General features: G+C 38.5%; 2 protein-coding genes and 1 long non-coding RNA gene across 3 annotated transcripts in view; 2 read left to right on the plus strand and 1 right to left on the minus strand.

Moving 5' to 3' along the window:
- The first annotated feature begins 4,606 nt into the window (after positions 1-4,606).
- Positions 4,607-15,861, plus strand: dixdc1a (DIX domain containing 1a). The gene is made up of 16 exons (XM_071495829.1): positions 4,607-4,958; positions 5,071-5,249; positions 9,511-9,668; positions 9,767-9,912; positions 11,059-11,148; positions 11,397-11,450; positions 11,550-11,600; positions 11,852-11,956; positions 12,078-12,131; positions 12,223-12,315; positions 13,424-13,501; positions 13,985-14,146; positions 14,301-14,367; positions 14,549-14,657; positions 14,894-15,002; positions 15,267-15,861. Exons 2-16 carry the CDS (start codon positions 5,227-5,229, stop codon positions 15,348-15,350), a joined length of 1,383 nt encoding a protein of 460 aa, XP_071351930.1. The 5' UTR covers positions 4,607-4,958; positions 5,071-5,226; the 3' UTR covers positions 15,351-15,861.
- Positions 15,862-16,002: 141 nt separating this feature from the next.
- Positions 16,003-18,398, minus strand: pih1d2 (PIH1 domain containing 2). Its single transcript, XM_071495831.1, has 5 exons — positions 18,011-18,398; positions 17,353-17,479; positions 17,017-17,247; positions 16,606-16,877; positions 16,003-16,450 (listed from the first exon to the last, which is right to left on the minus strand). Exons 1-5 carry the CDS (start codon positions 18,191-18,193, stop codon positions 16,316-16,318), a joined length of 948 nt encoding a protein of 315 aa, XP_071351932.1. The 5' UTR covers positions 18,194-18,398; the 3' UTR covers positions 16,003-16,315.
- The window catches only part of LOC139631567 (uncharacterized), a 38,261-nt gene continuing 37,841 nt past the window's right edge, over positions 18,075-18,494 (plus strand). Inside the window, exon 1 of the long non-coding RNA XR_011693408.1 lies at positions 18,075-18,207. This is a non-coding gene — a long non-coding RNA (uncharacterized lncRNA). The remainder of the gene's footprint in view (positions 18,208-18,494) is intronic.

The raw sequence follows: 18,494 nt of genomic DNA on the forward strand, positions 1-18,494 counted from the left end.
TGTATAGCACCTTTTTAAAACAATGTTTACAAAGTGCTATGACAGACAGTCAGACAATTAAAAGAAACACACACGCATGCAAACCCAGTAAGAACTGTGTAGGACACTACAGAGATAATCAAGAGATAAGAAAGATAAAAATAATAAAAAGAAAAGAAAAGAAAAGAGTTAATGAATAAATAAAATAAAACGCGTATGCATGTATGCAGTTTATCCACATAGCCTACATACTAAATGTTGAAAGACAGATCACTTTGTTAAACTCATTCAGCCTCAGCCTATTTCAAATAACCTAATAAGCCAATTTTTTAAAGGCATAATATGATGAAGACTAAGTAGTGTTCAATTTAGTGGTAGCCTAATTAGTGGTTTTAATAAGTAGTCTACTTGGATACATGTATGAAGCTGTTTCATGTTTCCACTGAGTGAGAAGATGAATGTGTGCTCCCCTGTGGGGATCAAAGTTTCATCTTGTTTCTGTATATGGCCTAATTTTAGACATTTGTATGTAAAGTGGGTATAGAGTGTTTTAAATAGGCACACTTCAGTCTTGAGCCTTAATGTCAACCTGACAAAAACAGAAAAGCTAAACCTTGTTCAATTTTGTTGTGTTGTAGTCCACTCTTCAGTTTTTTTTAACACAAATTCTGTCCAATAAAAAAGTAGAAAGTAGAAAAAAATTTATCTCCTGCTCATTGGTTCAAACTTCACTGAAGCAAGGTCCATTTAGTCTTTATTGATTCACACATGTCAAAACAGATTTGAAGCAGTTGTGTCAACTTCTGCTTCTTTGGCAAGCAAGCGTGACACTTCTTGTATATCAAAGTTGCAGAGAAGTTTGTCATTGTTGGAAATTAACTAAGTACATTTACTACTAGTACTGTATACATACAGTTTTGTAGGTACTTTTACTTTATGTGAGCAGTTCCATTTTCTGCGACTTTACACTTCTCATTTACTCTGCTACGTTTATCTGACAGACTCGTTACCTTGTGGATTTTACAAAGATTTTACAAAGAAAACCTAAAATCACCTTAGAAAATATGAGGCATGGTGATAAGTCAGTCTACCCAACAGAGCTGTTAAAATTTGCGTAAAAATAAATTTAACTTTGATTTTGCTGATAATACCTCAACTCTTTTACAAGGTTTATGATTTGAATGCAGGCCTTTGACTAGAGTGTTTTTATACTGTTGTAGTATTACTTTTACTCAGGCACAGGATATGAATACGTCTTCCAGCACTGCCATTACCTTTGATGTTAGTTTTTCAATTGGACTTGTTTTTTGCTTGTTGATTGTTCATAAGCATAATTATATAAAAAACATTTGTTAGAAGGTTTCAGTGAAATTCAGTGGGAATGTTTTGGAGCAGATTTGTGTCCAAGTAGATCTGACATTTGTAAAGATGGGGCATACTTGAACATTTTTATTTTCTTTATAACAATTGTACTTACTTGAATAAAAGGAAAATTCTTATTCATGTGAAGATTAAACTTTTCCAAACATTTTCTGTTATGCAAATAACACATTTCGGAGGATGTGCAGCCTTGACAGAAATATGAGCTCTGAGGGCTTTATAATTTGCAGATAATATCAGAGCAAAATAGTTTATTTCATAATCGCAGTTATTTGATGCATGAATGTTTTGGGCAACAACTGATTTATAATGACAGAGACTGACTTTCAATTATCTTTCACTCTCTCCGCTGTTATCACCAAAACAATAAATGTAAACAGCCGCTGACTTCCTTTACAAATTGCATTTGACAACAAAAATGGGATGAGAATCCCAGGGACAAAGTCTTATCAGTCTGTGGTGCTCCATACATATCTGTTTGAAGGTCAGTGGAATAAAAAAAGATGGGTACCTCTTGTTTCATAGCAGGCACAATAATCATTTACAATCAGAATCCATGGTGACCATGCAAACAATATGTTCTATTTTAGCAGCTCATTTGATTTATAAATTGGCTGACTGCATGCTGTCCCTGTGGCACACCGGCTTTCTTCTCACCTCCTGGCTCCCCAGTGGTGGAATGATTTTCCGACCACACTTTGAACAAAAAAGTCACTCCTTATGTATCATCCATGCATGAATTGGATATTCTCTGTTAAAGAAACACCTTGTTTCCACCAATTCCCTCAGTCATATCTTGGTCTGCCAAGTCTTCATCATGTGCCTGTTCTGTGCCTGAGTTTGTCCTTGTCTTTTTAATACTGAAGCAAAAACATTCAAAGCAAGACTGAAAGGTATAGAAATGAGAAGTAACTGAATGTCAAACTGATATCAACTCTCCACAAGCAGCTCCCTCTCCCCAATATTCATGCCCCTACATGTTCTCTGGAAATACTACATGGCCGGAGCTGAGTGCTAGATGTTCCCACTTTGAGTTTTGCCCAACACTATCAAATACTGTGAGTGGATACAGGGGCCACTTTGATTTTCTTGCCTCAGCTGGCACTTTCGTTTTCACAGGAAGAGCATAGCCAAATTTTTCTGTGTTTTCCACTTGGCAGTTTTGCAAATTTTAACCAAATATTTAACAAAACCAACTGACGAACAGTGAATTTATACATCTGAGGATTACAAAAGACAGTGAATCGTAGCCACTTCAGTGGCTCTTCTCAGTGTGAATAATCACAAATCTATGGAACATATCCCTTCAGAATAAGCCACTTGGAATGGTTTTTAACCACTTGTGTCCTCTACTATATTAAATAAACATAAAATCTATTTGATTAGTTTGATACCAGTTGCCCTGATGTGATGAATATCAGAAATTTAAGTCACAATGATTATATATAAGTACTGATTAATATAAAGGAATAATTCAACATTTTGGGGAACTTAATTGCTTTCTTTGCAAGAGTTGAGAGATGAGAAGATCAATATCAGGAAATTCTAATGTCTGTACATAAAATACAAAGCTACAGGCAGTAGCCTGTTAGCATAGCTGCAGAATGTTGCAATAATGTTGTAATAATATATAGTATATTGCGTGAAAAAAAGGATTTTAAATTCACTCTTTACAAAATCCTATGATACATTACGTTTCATTCTGGTATCCAAAATCTAAATCTAAATCTAATCTAATCTAATCTAAACACACATGCATGTTTGAAATACATTGGTGGAAGGTAATTTGAGGTACTTGTACTTCACTTGAATATTTTCACATTATGCTATTTTATACTTCTATTCCAGTACATTTATTTAAAAAAAATTGAATTACTAGTTATTTTGCAGATTCAGTTTATTAATTCAAAATACAATCAACAAGTAAATTATTATATACTATTGTAGTTTAAACTGCTCATGAAATAATAAACAGTAGAATTAGCCTTGTGTTTGCCAGCTACAATATTAAAGTGATACTTACACCTTTATGCATCAATAATTTTAGTCCAATAATATGATATGCTATTCTTAGATGGACCATTCAGCATAGCAAGTACTATAAAGCAGTGGTTCTCAATTTTTTTCACATCAAAGACACTAAAGTGATACAAATTTGATCACAGAATTACACAATATTTTATCACAGAAAGTGTTTGAAAGTCTGTCATTGTGTTACATATGAATGGATTTATAGTAAAAATCCCCTTTTTGCAGGAACACCCTGAAAGACCCCTGGGGGTCCCCAGACCCCACTTTCAGAACCACTGGTGTAAGGTACTTTATTTGGGTGCTAATATCTTTGCATCTTTACGAACAATTTTAATTGTAGGACATCTACAGTGGGGTTTTGCTGCTTTTAAAGGGTCTGACTGCTGTTTCCGCCGCTGTAGAAATTGTAACCTTGCTGATTGATCGACATCAATACTGCTTTAGCCTGAGTTTTCATGGCTCTGTATTAACACGCTACAGTAAAGTAGCTCATTGGAGCATGTGCTGATGGTGCCCATACAGAATTTAAGACAGTGTCATTTTGTTGTGGACAGGACTGATAGCTGCCACGTTGAGACCTATTTCACATTCTTGCTGATGACACCAGCAGCATTTCTAACAGCTTAATGACAGTGTGCTCAGTCAAAAGAGTAGTTAACACAGGTCTTAGAAAACCTTTTGTTTCTGCCGCCTGCTGCTCAAATTATAAAGCTGATAATTTTTACTTTTTGGTTTAATCTGGCTCTGTTGTTTAGTGCATATTCTAAATAACTCTTTTTTAAGGCTTTCACAATTGTGGTAAAAACGCAGTTCGCCAAATGCAGTGCAATCCATGAATGCTGTGAAAAGAGCTGTAATTGTAGGGCAATGTGTCCTTTCTATAGATACCATTTTCTGTTTGTTTATTGTCACATAACTTAATACACCCGGACTGTAAATATATCATTAACCTCTTGTTTCAGCTTGGCTGGTCGTTGTTATGCAAGCTTGTGATTTTTTTCAACAAACAAAAGACTTAGACTGTAGATTTTTCAGGTTTCATTCTTTCCATATGCTGGTTCTCATTTTAGCTGCAGTGACATACAGTACAGAAAAAGCAAAGGGAAAGGAGAGAGAAGGATAAGGAGAAAATCTCCCTCCTCCTCCCTGTGAAAGGAGAGAGCAGTGGGGAAAGGAGGGAGGAGAAATGAAGGAGAGGGGGGAGGGTAAACACACCCAGACAGAGCCATGTCTGACATCCTCGCTCACTGAAAGAAGGAAAGACTGATACAAAGCCAGTGCGACCGAGCAGAAGAGAAAGAGGGAAGGAGGCAGGGAGGGAGGGCTGAGGCAATAAATGCAAAAAGATCGGCAGAGAAAAAAGGGTGAAAAAGATGCACAAGGGCTGCATCAGTTCGTGTCCGCAAGGAACAAAAAACATTGTGTCCATGAATGGGAGCTGCTGAGCTCAACCACAAGGCGAGTGCAATGAGAAACCAGGCAGACTTCAGCTGCTGGTGTTGCTGAGCCCCAGTCCTTTCTCCCTCTGTCTCTCTCTCTCTGCCTCTGCCAGCCAGGACTGAGCCTTGGTATGATTAAGGGGAAGGGTTCAGGGCGTGTGTTTAGGATTTGGAGCTTTATGTTTTAGGAATATGCTGCTGGAGAGGATTTGAATGTGCTGTTATGTCTGATTGAACACAGTGTGCGACGTGGAGACTCCTCTGGTTGCTGCTTTCAAGGCTGCTCCCCTCCCTGCTGCCTCTGGCTGTGTTTGGGCTATGGTCCTAGCTGAGAAGCAGGGCATCACCCAGATGTGGCGCTCCAACTGTCTGGGATGTTAAGCCTGTAAACACCAGCATGGGAGCCAAACAGATGAAATGGTAAGTGCTGTTTTTTTCATGATTTGTGTAACACTGTGTGAAGACAGGCTGCTGTTTTTGTCTTCGATGCATGAGTGCATCAGTGGAGGGAGATATACTATACACAAGGCCTAAATTCATGAGACTATACATCATCTTCATCATCTTGAACGGCCTCTGTGAGTCTCAGAGTTAGAAACATATTTCACCATAACAACTGGCTTGATACCTAAACAGTGCAGGTTATTGTTCAGTGTTTACAGTGCAGTAGGTGTGGGTGTGTCCCTGTATGTGTCTGTGTGAGCCGAGCTGCTATTGCCTAGCAACCACAGTCCAACTTCCATTACCGGCTCTTCTATTTCACGATTTTGATTTTTAGTTAACAAATAAAGGTTTTTTTTTTTCCTAGAGTTAAATAAGACATGCTTTTGGACTGTGAACATATTCTAAAAAGCCACCATCTCTTCCATGATTTTGCATTTAGCACACAAGCCACGATATACTGAACATATCCTTTAAGATGAACTTCTAAATTAAAGTCTTCTGTCTAAACTTTAAAGCGGCTCACCAGTGCTGAAGAAGTACCCAGATACTTAAGTAAATGTAAATACAACAATGTTAAAATATTTAAAAGGTCCTGCATTTGGAAATCCTAATAAAATACATAAATACGTAAGGATTATCAGCAACATTTACTTAAAATATCAAAAGTTAAAGTACTCATACTTTAGAAAAACATCTTTCCTGACTTATTATTATTATTGTTAACATTATTAGATTATTAATACTGATGCATCAATGTATAAACAGAATATTTCTGTTGTACCTGGTCAAGGTGAAACTGAATCTAGCTACTTAAGTACAGTTCGGTATTTTAAGTTATGCTGCACAAATATTTTTGGGACCCGTGTTTTTTATGAAACATTTTACCTCTTTAGGTAACAAACAGTTATTTAAATGAAACTACCTGAGAAGTGTTTCTTTGGTAGAACTACGAATGACTCCTGTAGACACCTGAAATGTCCCAAGTAGACACTGCTGTTTTGTAAAGAGCCACAACCCAAAACACTGTGAAGTGCTGATTCAGCTTGTTTAGAAATAAATTGTATTTACTGAGATTATCATATGTTTTTGAATGTAAATCATCTGAAATGTAGCCAGTAATTACAGTTATCACTAAATGTAGTGGAGTCAAAAGTGCAATATTCCCCTGAAATGTAGTGAAGCATAAATATAAAGTAGCATAAAATGGAAATACTTAAAAGTACCTCAAAATTGCACTATAATACAGAAGCGACTGGAGTAAATATATGCAGTGACTTTCCATTACTGCTGATCAAATGATGTTAATCTGTTGCACTGAAGCTCATCTCTTGCAAATCCCAGTGCTTAATCTTTGGCTTAGCCCATATGCTCCAAATCTATTTGTATGTATGTTCTCTTGTGGTGCAACAGATCAGCAGGTAGCATCTAAAATACATTTGTTAGAGTTTATTGAACTGCAATCGAAGACAATGATAGAGGGTATCTCGATAATGTCATCATCTGCAATGACAAGATTAGTACAAGGCGGCCTCTTTGATCCCCTTGTGAAAAACACTTAGGGATAATCACAACAGCATCTGATAAGACGCTCAATTCGTTTGTTTGTTTTTTTAAGTGACCTGGTGCAATGACTCTTTCTGAGGCGCTGGGAGGACCTAACTACCAGAGGCCACTCAGTGTGTTGATTGTAAACTGACTATTGTCACATGACTAAACTCTCCTGAATTAGAAGTTCAAACTATAATAATTGTATATACTTTTTTCTAGTCATGCTAACAGCAGGACAACAATTTCAGTCTGTCAGTTTGGGTCCACTATTTCGCACCTGACAATTGTTGAGGCCGTCTTGATAACTTTTGGATAAACTGGCATGAAATGTGGTGCACATATCCACGGTGCCCAGATGATTAATCCTACTGACTTTGATAATCCCCTCACTTTTCCTCTGGCGCCACCATGAAGTTGTCATTTGCGTTTTTTTGTGAATTGTATCATCAATTCAAACATTCATGCCCCCCTCACATTAAATTATAACAACTTTGGTGATCCTCTGACTTTAAATCTAATGCCATCATCAGGTCAACATTTTTATACGTCCAGTATTTTGGTTTATGACTAAATACCTACAAAACATTCCAGTCAGCCTCAGTTATACTTGAGGATAAAAACCTTGAATTGCATCATTTCCTTTTCAAGGGGGTCCTCAAACACAAAAAAAGCTAAATAACAAAAAAAAGTACATAAATAACAGTAATGATGATATAATAAAATAATCCAGGTGACACAAAACAATTACCATAAAAACATCAACACAAAACACACACACAACGGCTGTTCTACAATCCCAAACCACACACACGACACCTCTGTTACAAAACTAACATGGAATAAAATAAGTTATCACTGCCAATAAAGTAACATTATGTCAAAGTACTGAGTTTACCTTGAAACTAAAAAGTTAGGCTAATACAATCAAAAACAAAAAGAGGGTTCAGTCGAGGTAAACAAGCAAAGAAGTCGTGAAGCTATGAAAGGCAGTGATAGATCTGAGTGAGTTCGACATGTTGTTTCAGCCTGATGGTGCTTTGAATTGAAAAGCATCTTCCAATTGCTTTAGAAATTAATGACACAATTAAGAGAGGGTGTTAACTATGTATCTAAATTGAACTAAAAGTTGTTGAAGTATAAAGGACAGTTAAAGTAAATGCATTTAAAAACAAATAGCAACCAATGAAACTCCCCTGTAGTTTAATGGGGACCAGTTAAGTGTAACAATGAGGCGTTAGATAAGGAAACCTCAAAACAAATCTACAAATATTTTTACAATTATTGTAAACTACATTTAAAGGGTGAAGCTGTGTTTCAGGTGTATGTTGTGGTTTATGATATAACCAATAACAGGAAGTAAAAGCTGTGAAATAACAAATTTTCTAACCTGGACAGCAAAACAATGAATCAACCAATATAATATTCTGATAACAGCATTTTTTTATTAAAAAAAAACAAAAAATAAAAACTAATTAAATTCTGAAAATAAAAAACAGATAAATGAAAATAAAAATCGACTGTTCAGATATTTGAATATATTAACTTTCAAAAGTGGATACACATCAGTAAAATGAATTTCCAACTGAGTGTTTAGCAAATGTTAGCATGCTAACTTGCCGAATTTAAATGGTGAACATCATAGTGGCGTGTTAGCATTGTCATTTTAAGCTCTTAGATTTGCTCTCAGACAGAACTTACATGCACATTATAATAAATAAGTCACAGGAATATGTGCACAAGTAATCCATGCAGAGGCAGTGTGAAGTCAAAAATGACAGATAATAGGCCTGAACGTGTTACTTTTTGCTGTCTGTTGTGATATTAGCTTGTGCTGAGTAATGCTATTAGATAAGCAGAAAATCTCATTGACTACAATCCAGATCTTGCTGCATATGTATGGGAAAACATGTTTGACTGAGCAAATGCAATCCTTCAGGACATTCACTAACAGTGTTATCCTTTGCTTAAGTCCACTGTTATTTTTTTTCCTTAGTTATTAGCCTCAGGAGCAGGGTGATGAACTGTGGTGCTTTTCTATGCCTTTGCTAGCACACAGTTCAGATCTGTCTCCACAGACGCAGGCTTGTTTTCCCACGGAGGCATAGAAGGAGAAAGATGGAATCCCCTCTTAAAGGACTATGCATAATGCCGTAGGTCACTGGTCACAGTAGCTGTATCCTATTTCTACAAACACAGCAGAGTGAAGATGACAATCAGTCTGAACCTCAAGCTACTAGCGTTGCTCTCAGAAATCACAAAACATATAATCATACAAGCTGCAAGAAAACCAGTCTTTCAGAAACCATACAAGCATTATGTTTTGAAATTATGGCCAAAGGGGGAGCAAACTATGTAAAGAATTTCCTGTGGGAAAAATGAGAGAGTTGCATTCATTCCTGTTCTCGCTGTGTATTTTCTGAACAGGTTTCAATCCTGTTCTGTGATGTGTTTTCATTCATTTTATGATTTGTTAAGTAATCTGTGATACACTGTTTTCATATGGGCATTACATGTTTAAAATCAGATTTTAAAAAATTAGTCCAGATGGGATTAATTCATATTTCTGTGCTCCTCGGAGAGTTTTTAAATTGTATATCTTCATTTTATGTAGCTAGGTTTATTTATTGCCATTCATTTGGCAGGAGATACAAACACGCTCACTCCTGCCTGTGCCCACCATCTGTTTCAGCCTCAGCTCAGCCAGCCCTGCTCACACCCCCAAAGAGGAGTATGTTATCACCCAGTCCTCTGACACCCCTAAAGAGGAAACAGTCCATGATCAGTCTGAGGAGCAGGGGGAACCACGAGATGACAAATCTGAACTGACAGAGAAAAAATCTGTCACAGGTTGGTTGGATGCACATCAGCTCATGTCGAGCAAAACACGATGCAGTGAATCAAAACATTATATAAGCTCACCCCCCCCATTCGTCTCTTCCATTCAGAGGAGGTGTCCCTCTGTGGATTGTGTCCCTCCCTTGGGCATGATGGGCAGGAGGAGGAGAAGTCCTGGGAGGAGCAGCTGGACGCCCACCAGGAGCAGCTGGAGAAAGAGATGCAGGAGGCCAGGAGGATGGTGTTCCGCCTTCAGGTAACTTCCTGATGACAGCGCACATGAAAAACAAACTGCACCGCTGCTATGAACACAGTGACAGAAGGCACAAAGACAGTCATTGATCTGAGATAAATTATGGTGAATAAATGAATGAATAAATAAGGCACTTGAATAAACTCACCTGCCATCTCTTTGTCTACTTTAACGTCACTCTATTGTGAATTTTTGGCCTGACCATCATAGAGCCATCTTTCCACTGGAAAATCAATACACAGGTTGTCCGCCTTTGACAAGTTTATGCAAAATTATCTCTGTGACATTTAATGATGAAGTTATTATTCAGTTGGCTCTAATGCAATGCCATATTCTTTCTCAGTTTATTTCTATAGATGGATGAGCAAGATCTTTATCACATGTCTGTACAATATAAGTCAACACGCTGTAGAGTACCTAAAATAGATCTGTGAGGTAACTCTTACAGAAACAGACTTTCCTGCCAACTACTCACATAATACTGTCATGTTCAAACTAAATGCAATCACTTTGCTAAGCTGGACAGTCCTGTCTCTATTTTTGTCTTTATGGGATCCAGATTGGTTGAAGACATTCGCAGTGAGTTTACACATTTCATTCTGAGTTTGTAGCCTGGTTCCTCACCTCTGAATCACTACCCACGTCTCGGATTTGTCCAGTGATTCAAATGCTTGAAACAAAAATAGCTTTCAGACATTTTAGACTTCTCTCTGTTCCACACTGACCTTCAAGGATTTATATGGACTGAAGTAGCTGCTGATGTAAGAAAACAAACTCTGGACAAATGCAATACAACAAAGAAGGTATTAATATGCCAATAGGTACTTAAAAGTGTTCGTTATTAATTTAAGACTTATCATTTTGGTACCAGAGAGAGTCTTTACTTTTTGCTTTAAATGTGTGTGTGTGTGTGTGTATGTGTGTGTGTGTGTGTATGTGTGTGTGGTGATGCTTATATATGGGTTGGTGCAGGTGAGAGGATGAAGTCTGTGTATATGTCTGAAAGCTTTCAGTTTGGCGAATCTATTGGCTTGAATGGCTGAGGTGGAAAACCTACTGAGCCAAGCCAAGTATAAAAACAGGCTTACAGAATTACAGTATTTACAAATACAAAATACAGAAATATATCAGGCTTCTTTTTGTCCGCAGGCTTTGCTGCTCCATGGCTCCCTCCCTGAAGAGGACCAGGATGGATCTGTGAGCTTCGGAGATAACCGGGCTAACACTGAACAGCAGCTGGTACAGTGCCCTCTCTCTGCTAACTCAAGAAAACAACACTTGCTCGCCACTCTGTGTGAAGTGTCAGTGTCAGCCCTTCTGTTGTGATGAGGTTTGCAGCCATCACTCCTCTCGAGAGTGGATATCGTAGAGCACAAATGAATCTCTCTAAACTGCCAGCCCGCTGTCATGCAGGCCCATTGCCTCCTCATACAATCTGACATTTTTCCATTCTCTAATTACGCTGCTCATGCCCTCTCCCTTTGAAGGTTCTAATCCGCAGTCGTCTGGACCAAAGCACGGAGGAAGCCCTTGATCTCAAGGTACTGAACGTAAATGTAATTAGGTTTAGTATAGAAGAGCTGCCTTGCGAGCAAAGCGTCCCGTTCTCTAATGTCTTTGCTCACTTGTGTGGCTTTCAGAGGGAACTCCTGAGACACAAACAGGAGGTGCGTCACATTCAGGCCATCAAGGTAAACCACTTACTCTAATTTTGTCCTTTGTGTAAAATGGATTATAGGATATAATTCAATCTTTTCCTCTCTGGCCCCCTCCCAAATGGATGATTCTGCGGGTTCTTTCTCATACACAACATATATTTTTCATTTCTTTATAAAGATAATAAACTTTAGAGGTGGGTGCGTGCTGTCGATGAGTGGATACAGTGTATCTGTATTCAGGTCTTCGGTGCACGTTTCTTTGATCTCCCTCTCTTCCTCATTAGGATGCTCTGCAGCAGCGCTTGGCGGTGCAGGAGGATGCTGTGCTGCAGCTAAAGCAGGAACTACTGAGATGCAACATGGCCAAAGATCAGCTGGAAGGGGAAAATGTGAGACAAGTGATGATTTCCATTTGACACCATAAAATATTTGCCCTGCTTGACCTGTGGAGGCAGGTTTATGTGAGAATGATATAGCCCTCATATATCACACTGAGGTATCTGTTTGCAGGCGGAGCTCAAACACAAGATGAGTGAACGGAACAAATTACTCAGTGAATATGAGGTATTGTATTTTTTATTATTTACATTTCAGTGCATTCCTGAGATACACACATGCATCTAAAGTCACCTCTTTATCTTTCTCGCTACAATAGCAGCAACTCGGGAGGAAGGACAGGATACTGCAGCAACAGCAACAAAAACTTGATGAAGCTCAGCACAAAGTGCATGAAGTCAGCCTTGCACGGGTATGAAGCATGACATGTTTCAAGTATTTTCACAACATATGTTTGTAGGTAAATGAAATATATATGATAATATACACTAATAATATTTATTTAGAGAGCATTTCACATGAAGCAGCAAATTAAAATCAATGAATTACAAAATCAAATGTGAAATCAGCCAACAGGAGACATTAACTGGATCAGAATAAAACAAGTAAAACCAGTTCCAGTTGTATAAAAGTAATAAAGAGACTTCAGTAAATAATCAAGTTAAAAATTCATTAATACAAGAACAGTTTAAGATGAGATTTAGCCCTTTATAAATGCACTGTCCCACCAGTGGGATGCTTTGGCCTTGGTAGCACTACGTTGGTGGTGTTTTGGCCTGTACTGGACTCAACCTTCGGACAAACTCTGCAAATTGGATGTTGTTTGAAATCTTTGTCTCCTGATTCTGTTCGAAGCATTCCAAGATCCTAATTTCACTGCAACAGCTTTTAAATTTTGTAGCAGGTCAGCACACTGAGCAGAAAACTCGCTCCTCAACTTTTGAGAAGTTTGTGAGGGAAAAAACATGACTAAGCGATAAAAACTCATTTTCATTTGACCCCATTTTCACCACAAGCTTCCAATGAACATTAATGTTTGTAATTAGAAGGGTTGAAGAACTTTTTATTTTGAGAAATTTATTTTGTGTGACAAGGCTGGTGGTTTATATTTGCATACTTTAATCTATTAAAAAAACAAACAATCAAAAAAACACTTTAAGGAAGAAATTTTCTAACACAGCTGGGACCTGTAGTCTTTATAAACACAGTAAATAGTACTTTTGTTGGGGACTATTTTAAGCTGTGGATTAATACACATTTGGTGCTCTAGTGAGTATTTCTTGCAGCAGGATGGCACATGTGAGATTGAATAAAATTACAGTGCCTATGTTCATCATTATAAAGAAACACCTACTGACATGTTTTAAAAAGTTTTAAGCAGTGGAGGCTTACAGCACAGAGGAATGAGCTGTGTCAGGCTTTGCATACACTGGTCAAGTTACTATCGAATATCACAATCCATACTTGTTAAAAGAGAGTCCCATCCACTTTATTTACATATAATGTTGTGTGTTTCACAGTCATTCAGGAATGAAAGTGGTGGTTACAGTAACTCAGTGGCTTCGACACCTCCTCCAGCATTTCAACATAATGCACCGGTATGTGCCCTTTTTTTTTATTGCAGTCATCTTGTCATAATACTATAATTTACAGTTTAATATGTTCATTTTGATGTTTTATTGTATGGAAGCTGGTTTTTACCAAAGAGAAAAATAGATGAACGGTTATGCATGCAAAAATAAAAGTAGTCACTGTCAGTAAAAATGAGATAGTAAGAAAGAATTAGAAATCAAAAATTATGAGGTACTAGGTCAAAATTATGAGATAAGAAGTCAAGATTATGAGAAACAAAATCTATGTGATAATAAGTCCGAACCTTGGCTTACAGAGTCAAAATACTAAGATGAAATAAGTCATAAATCTAATTTAGTATCATAACTTTGAATTAGAGTCAAAAATCTGGCTTAGTATCTCATAATGTTGACTTACCATGAGTTTTTATTTGAACCTAATCATTTTTCTACTGACAAAAACAAATCTACACTTATAGAAACTGTATGACTATCAAGAGCTTGTCACAGGGGGAAGAGCTGCAGCTGGTCAGGGAGGCACTGCGTAGTTTGAGAGACAGTTTTTCTGGCCATGATCCCCAACATCACACCCTGGACACCCTGGAGCAGGGTGTGTCCAGTCTCATGGACCGATTACACTCTTTGGACACCCAGCGCAGACAGGACAGAGGGGTATGCATTCTCTTACACACACACTCTCTCACAGACACCCACACCATTTCAGAGTACATCTAAAAAGTAGCAACACATCTGTCATGTGACGAATGATGAGTCAACAACAGATGACAACTGACAGTTTACCATGAGTAACTGGTTCTTCCTCCAGGAGGAATTTAAATCACCGGGACGCAGAGCCAACTCAACAGACCGTGACTCCTGGCCACCGAGCTCAAGTGAGACAAACAAAATCCTTGTTTTGTTTAGGATTTGTCATCCTCTGCAACATCTCAACTCTGGCCGCGCCGTTAAGTTACACTGTTATGTGCAGAGAGAGATTATTGGCTGTGAGGCTAGAGCCACTTTAGACTGTGGTTGTGAAAAACAATATTTGCGTGTATTTGTAATTATTTCCAGAAATGGCACACTCACACAGCAGCCCGGGATTGGACACCGCTGTCTACACCAAAGTGCTCTACTTCACTGATCGCTCGCTGACTCCATTTCTGATCAACATCCCAAAAAGGTGAAAAAAAAAACATACTTTATGCTATGCTGGGTCTATATTACATTATTATTGTTTGTTCCCTCAGTGGAATGTGCATGAAATTGCTGTTGCGGGTTAGAGCTGGATTCTTGCATGACCAGATCTATATATAGATGCTTCAGTGGCTGTGATAGTTAAATGTTTGTACTAGAAAAGCTTAATGCCTCCGGGGGTGCATGCTTGCATAGATCATGACTGACAGTGTGTGTTTACAGGCTGGGTGAGGTGACGCTGCGTGACTTCAAGGCCGCTGTAGACAGACAAGGCAGTTTCAGATACCACTTCAAGGCCCTTGACCCTGAGTTTGGCACAGTGAAAGAGGAGGTAGGCGTGGGACTTTAATTATAGCTTCTACTTCTTTTCACATCAGCGTCAGCAGGCTAATGTAAAATGCCAGTAAAAGAGAAAGATATGCTAATAACAGCCGTGCCTGCACTATACTTCAAAACACTATGGGCTGACTGATTTCCAGCCCAGAGAATGTGATAACAGTGAGAAGTCATTTTCAGTTTCTATGTGGACCTTTTGACTGTACGTTATAGATGTGAGTCTGTCTTGGATATGTAAATGTCCATATTGGCTGTTCAGGTATTCCACGATGGAGCAGTTGTGCCTGGCTGGGAGGGGAAGATTGTAGCGTGGGTGGAGGAGGACCACGGAGAGAGGAGGTAGAGCCAGAGATCACCACTACAAACCTCAGTTGTTCCCACTGGACCAGGATTTCACAGAAAAAAATACTTGTGATGCCATAAGAAACAATAGTTATAATACAATTAACTGGGACCAATGGATATAACACCATTTCAGTATAAAACCATGTTTTAAAAGTGAATGTTTCATATGAAGAATTTGACTTGAATTTGACATTTGGGTACCATATTTTTTCTTTTTTTGAAGGAATGCATACTAGACATTGTTTGCAGCTCATAAATTAATATGTGGGGCTACCAATGACCGGTCAGTAATGTCACTTGAAACTCTGAATTATAAAGAAAGTTATTGTGATTTACAATAAATAACACATGATAAGCTGTGCTCTAAAAAGCTGTAATCAGTGCATAGCATGCAACGCTTTCAATAAAAGTGGTGACTGACATTTTTCACATGTTCCAGATTGCCAAATAGTGATGTTGTTGTTCTGCATTGATTCTGATGTTTTAATAAACATGAATTATTGCATGGATCATTTTGTTGTCAATTGTTCCCCCAGCGTCAGGTAATGACTCCGTACACCAGCTCCTAGCCATTATACACCTCTACTCATCCACCCACACATTGATAAACAAAGCCCACAGATTGTCATTAAAGTCAATTAATGTTTTTTAGGTTAAGAATTAAATTTGCTGCTGCAGATCAACCCACACACTGACATATTGTTTCAGAAAAACATTTTGGTTTTCAGAGGGGTCATTTTACAGGGCAGCTGTTTATTGTTTGTTCGCTTAGGTTTTTCATAGTATAATGTGTTTCCAAGGTTTTTCAGATTGCAGAGAAGGAATTTAGTTCGTTTTAGTAATTTGCTTTGAGGTATTTCCAGTGTTACAACTTACTCCCACCTTCACAGTTTCATCAGCGCATCCCCAGCAGGACTGATCACCTCTAGGTACATTTGTTTGTTTCTCCATTAAAGAAAATGGTCACAAAACATCCACTTTTAATTCAAGCCTTCGTTTCTTCTTGTTAAAAATGGCAGATGCAGTGTCTTCGTTTACAGTTTTTGGAAACTCCAGAAGCAAAAAGTAAACATCTTCCACTTCCAGTAAGACGTCGTCCTGCAGATGTAAATAAATTCAGCACATTATAAGACTCACAACAGCAGGAACAAGTCAGTTATGTATTTTTAATGACATCCAACTATGCCCTGACACACATTGGATTCTAAAGTGGTTCATTATAACTCTGTTCAAGGGAGTGTGTAACTTCTAACCTTGGAGATTCTCAGCTGGCACTCTGACACGGAGCAAACCTTTGGCAGCTCCACTGTCAGCTCCACGCTGCGTGGAACTCCTGCTGTATCAATTTTCACCTGAAGTTGGTACTCTGGCTTCTGAGGCTGCACAAAAGTGCTGGAGATGACCTGGATCAAATCCTTTTTGTGCTCCACGGGTCTAGAGATAATTTGGGCTTCCAGCTCAATGTCTTGCTCCTCTGAACATAGAGAGGAGATCTGCTGCAGGAGGGCCGCTGGGGTTTCACTGGCTATAAAAAAAAGGGTTTTATAGATTATTAGAAAGAGAGGTAGAAGGTGAAAGATGATACACCTGCAGCAGCAAAGGAAAATAGTTCAAACAAAAAGGGCTTGTAGCAGCTTATCAGGATATGAGACTTATTGCCCTACCTGTGTCGGGTTGTTTTGAGGTCTTGGACCACTGCTGAAACCCAAGGCGGCGTTGAAAGTCATCTAGACTACTTTTCGGGCTACAGCTGACGACAGTGTACTGCTGAGATAACCTCAACCCAAGCTGCTGCTGGGCAAAGTTCAGGGCCAGCATATAGACTTCAGTTTTTTCTTTCTTACTTTCCTCTAGCACTGCAGGGTTTAATGCTACATCCAACACAGTGTAAAAGCCTGGGGAGAGAAAACATCCAATTTATTAATTAGTTTTCTTGCTCATATCATGTAACACAAAGACTTATTTTGTAGCTTGTGCTGTAGCACAGCTTTGTCTTTTACCTTGACTTTCATTTGTGTCTGTTTCCAGTTTTCCTGCATATAAAGGTAATGGCTTGCCGGGATCCTGAGGTGCAGGCACACGTTTCCAGCTGCATATGTTGATATATAGCAACCCTTTGTTGGGCTCCTGTTGAGAGCACAGATGTACTGTCCATAAAAAAAAACAACTATGAAAACATAACCTATCTCTGACCTATGATTGGACACAGGTATGACAGCTTCATTGTGTGAAGTAAAAGTCTGATGTTACATATTGAAGGGCAGGCTGGAAAGCTGACAGAAAACTAAATGGCAACAACTTTAATAATCAATCCATCATTCAAGGGAATCTTTAAGTTAGAAATGCAAAAACACACAGGTTGTAGCCTCTCAAAAGTGAATATTTTCTGCTTTTCTTTGCCTCCTTTGATTATTAAGTACTGCTACTTCAACATAAATTGTGTAAAAATAAAGCAAAACAAACATTAAAAGTGTTTGCCAACAGTTTCAGTACAGCGGAACTTACTCACGGACACAGCATTAAGTGCTACCTGTGCACACCGGGCCTCAATTAACGAGACACACCGGGGTTGCTTGTTGAGAGAGATAGTTTCTGCAGACTTGTAGACGCCCAAAGCGAAGTTAACCGGTTATCTCGCCGCTTCACGTAAAAACTCACCAGTATTTCAGCGCAGATACGAGAGTCGAGCTCCGGCGGCGCCATGAATTCAGCTCCTTCCTCCATCTGTTTCTGGATTAACCTGCGGTAAGATGCTGGGTCATTTTGAGACAGGTCGTCCAGCATGGACCAGAACTGGTTCACCTGCTGCAAAACACCGTCTGCACCGCCAGTGGAGGACATTTTGAAGTAAATGGGTAAATGTCGTCTTACTTTGGAGTTAGCAAACACTAATATCAATTAGCCGCTAGCTAGCTTAGTTAGCTCTCTGATAACAAAGCGAATATATATAATATTATTTTTTTATGTATAAAAAATAAAAATAAAAATAAAAATAAAAATACAGCGGAAGGTCAAACACACAAATATAACTAACTACTACTGGGCTAATGTTGTCAGTTGCTATGGAGACGAGATGAGCGGAAGTGTTACACAGACGCCACCTGGCGGTGAAGTGGACAACTGCAGCTCAATAATCACAAGA

The sequence above is a fragment of the Trachinotus anak genome, unplaced genomic scaffold, assembly GCF_046630095.1.
Source record: "Trachinotus anak isolate AG129_WGS33_773 ecotype Australia unplaced genomic scaffold, CSIRO_AGI_Tana_v1 ptg000014l, whole genome shotgun sequence".
NCBI classification, from domain to species: Eukaryota; Metazoa; Chordata; class Actinopteri; order Carangiformes; family Carangidae; genus Trachinotus; species Trachinotus anak.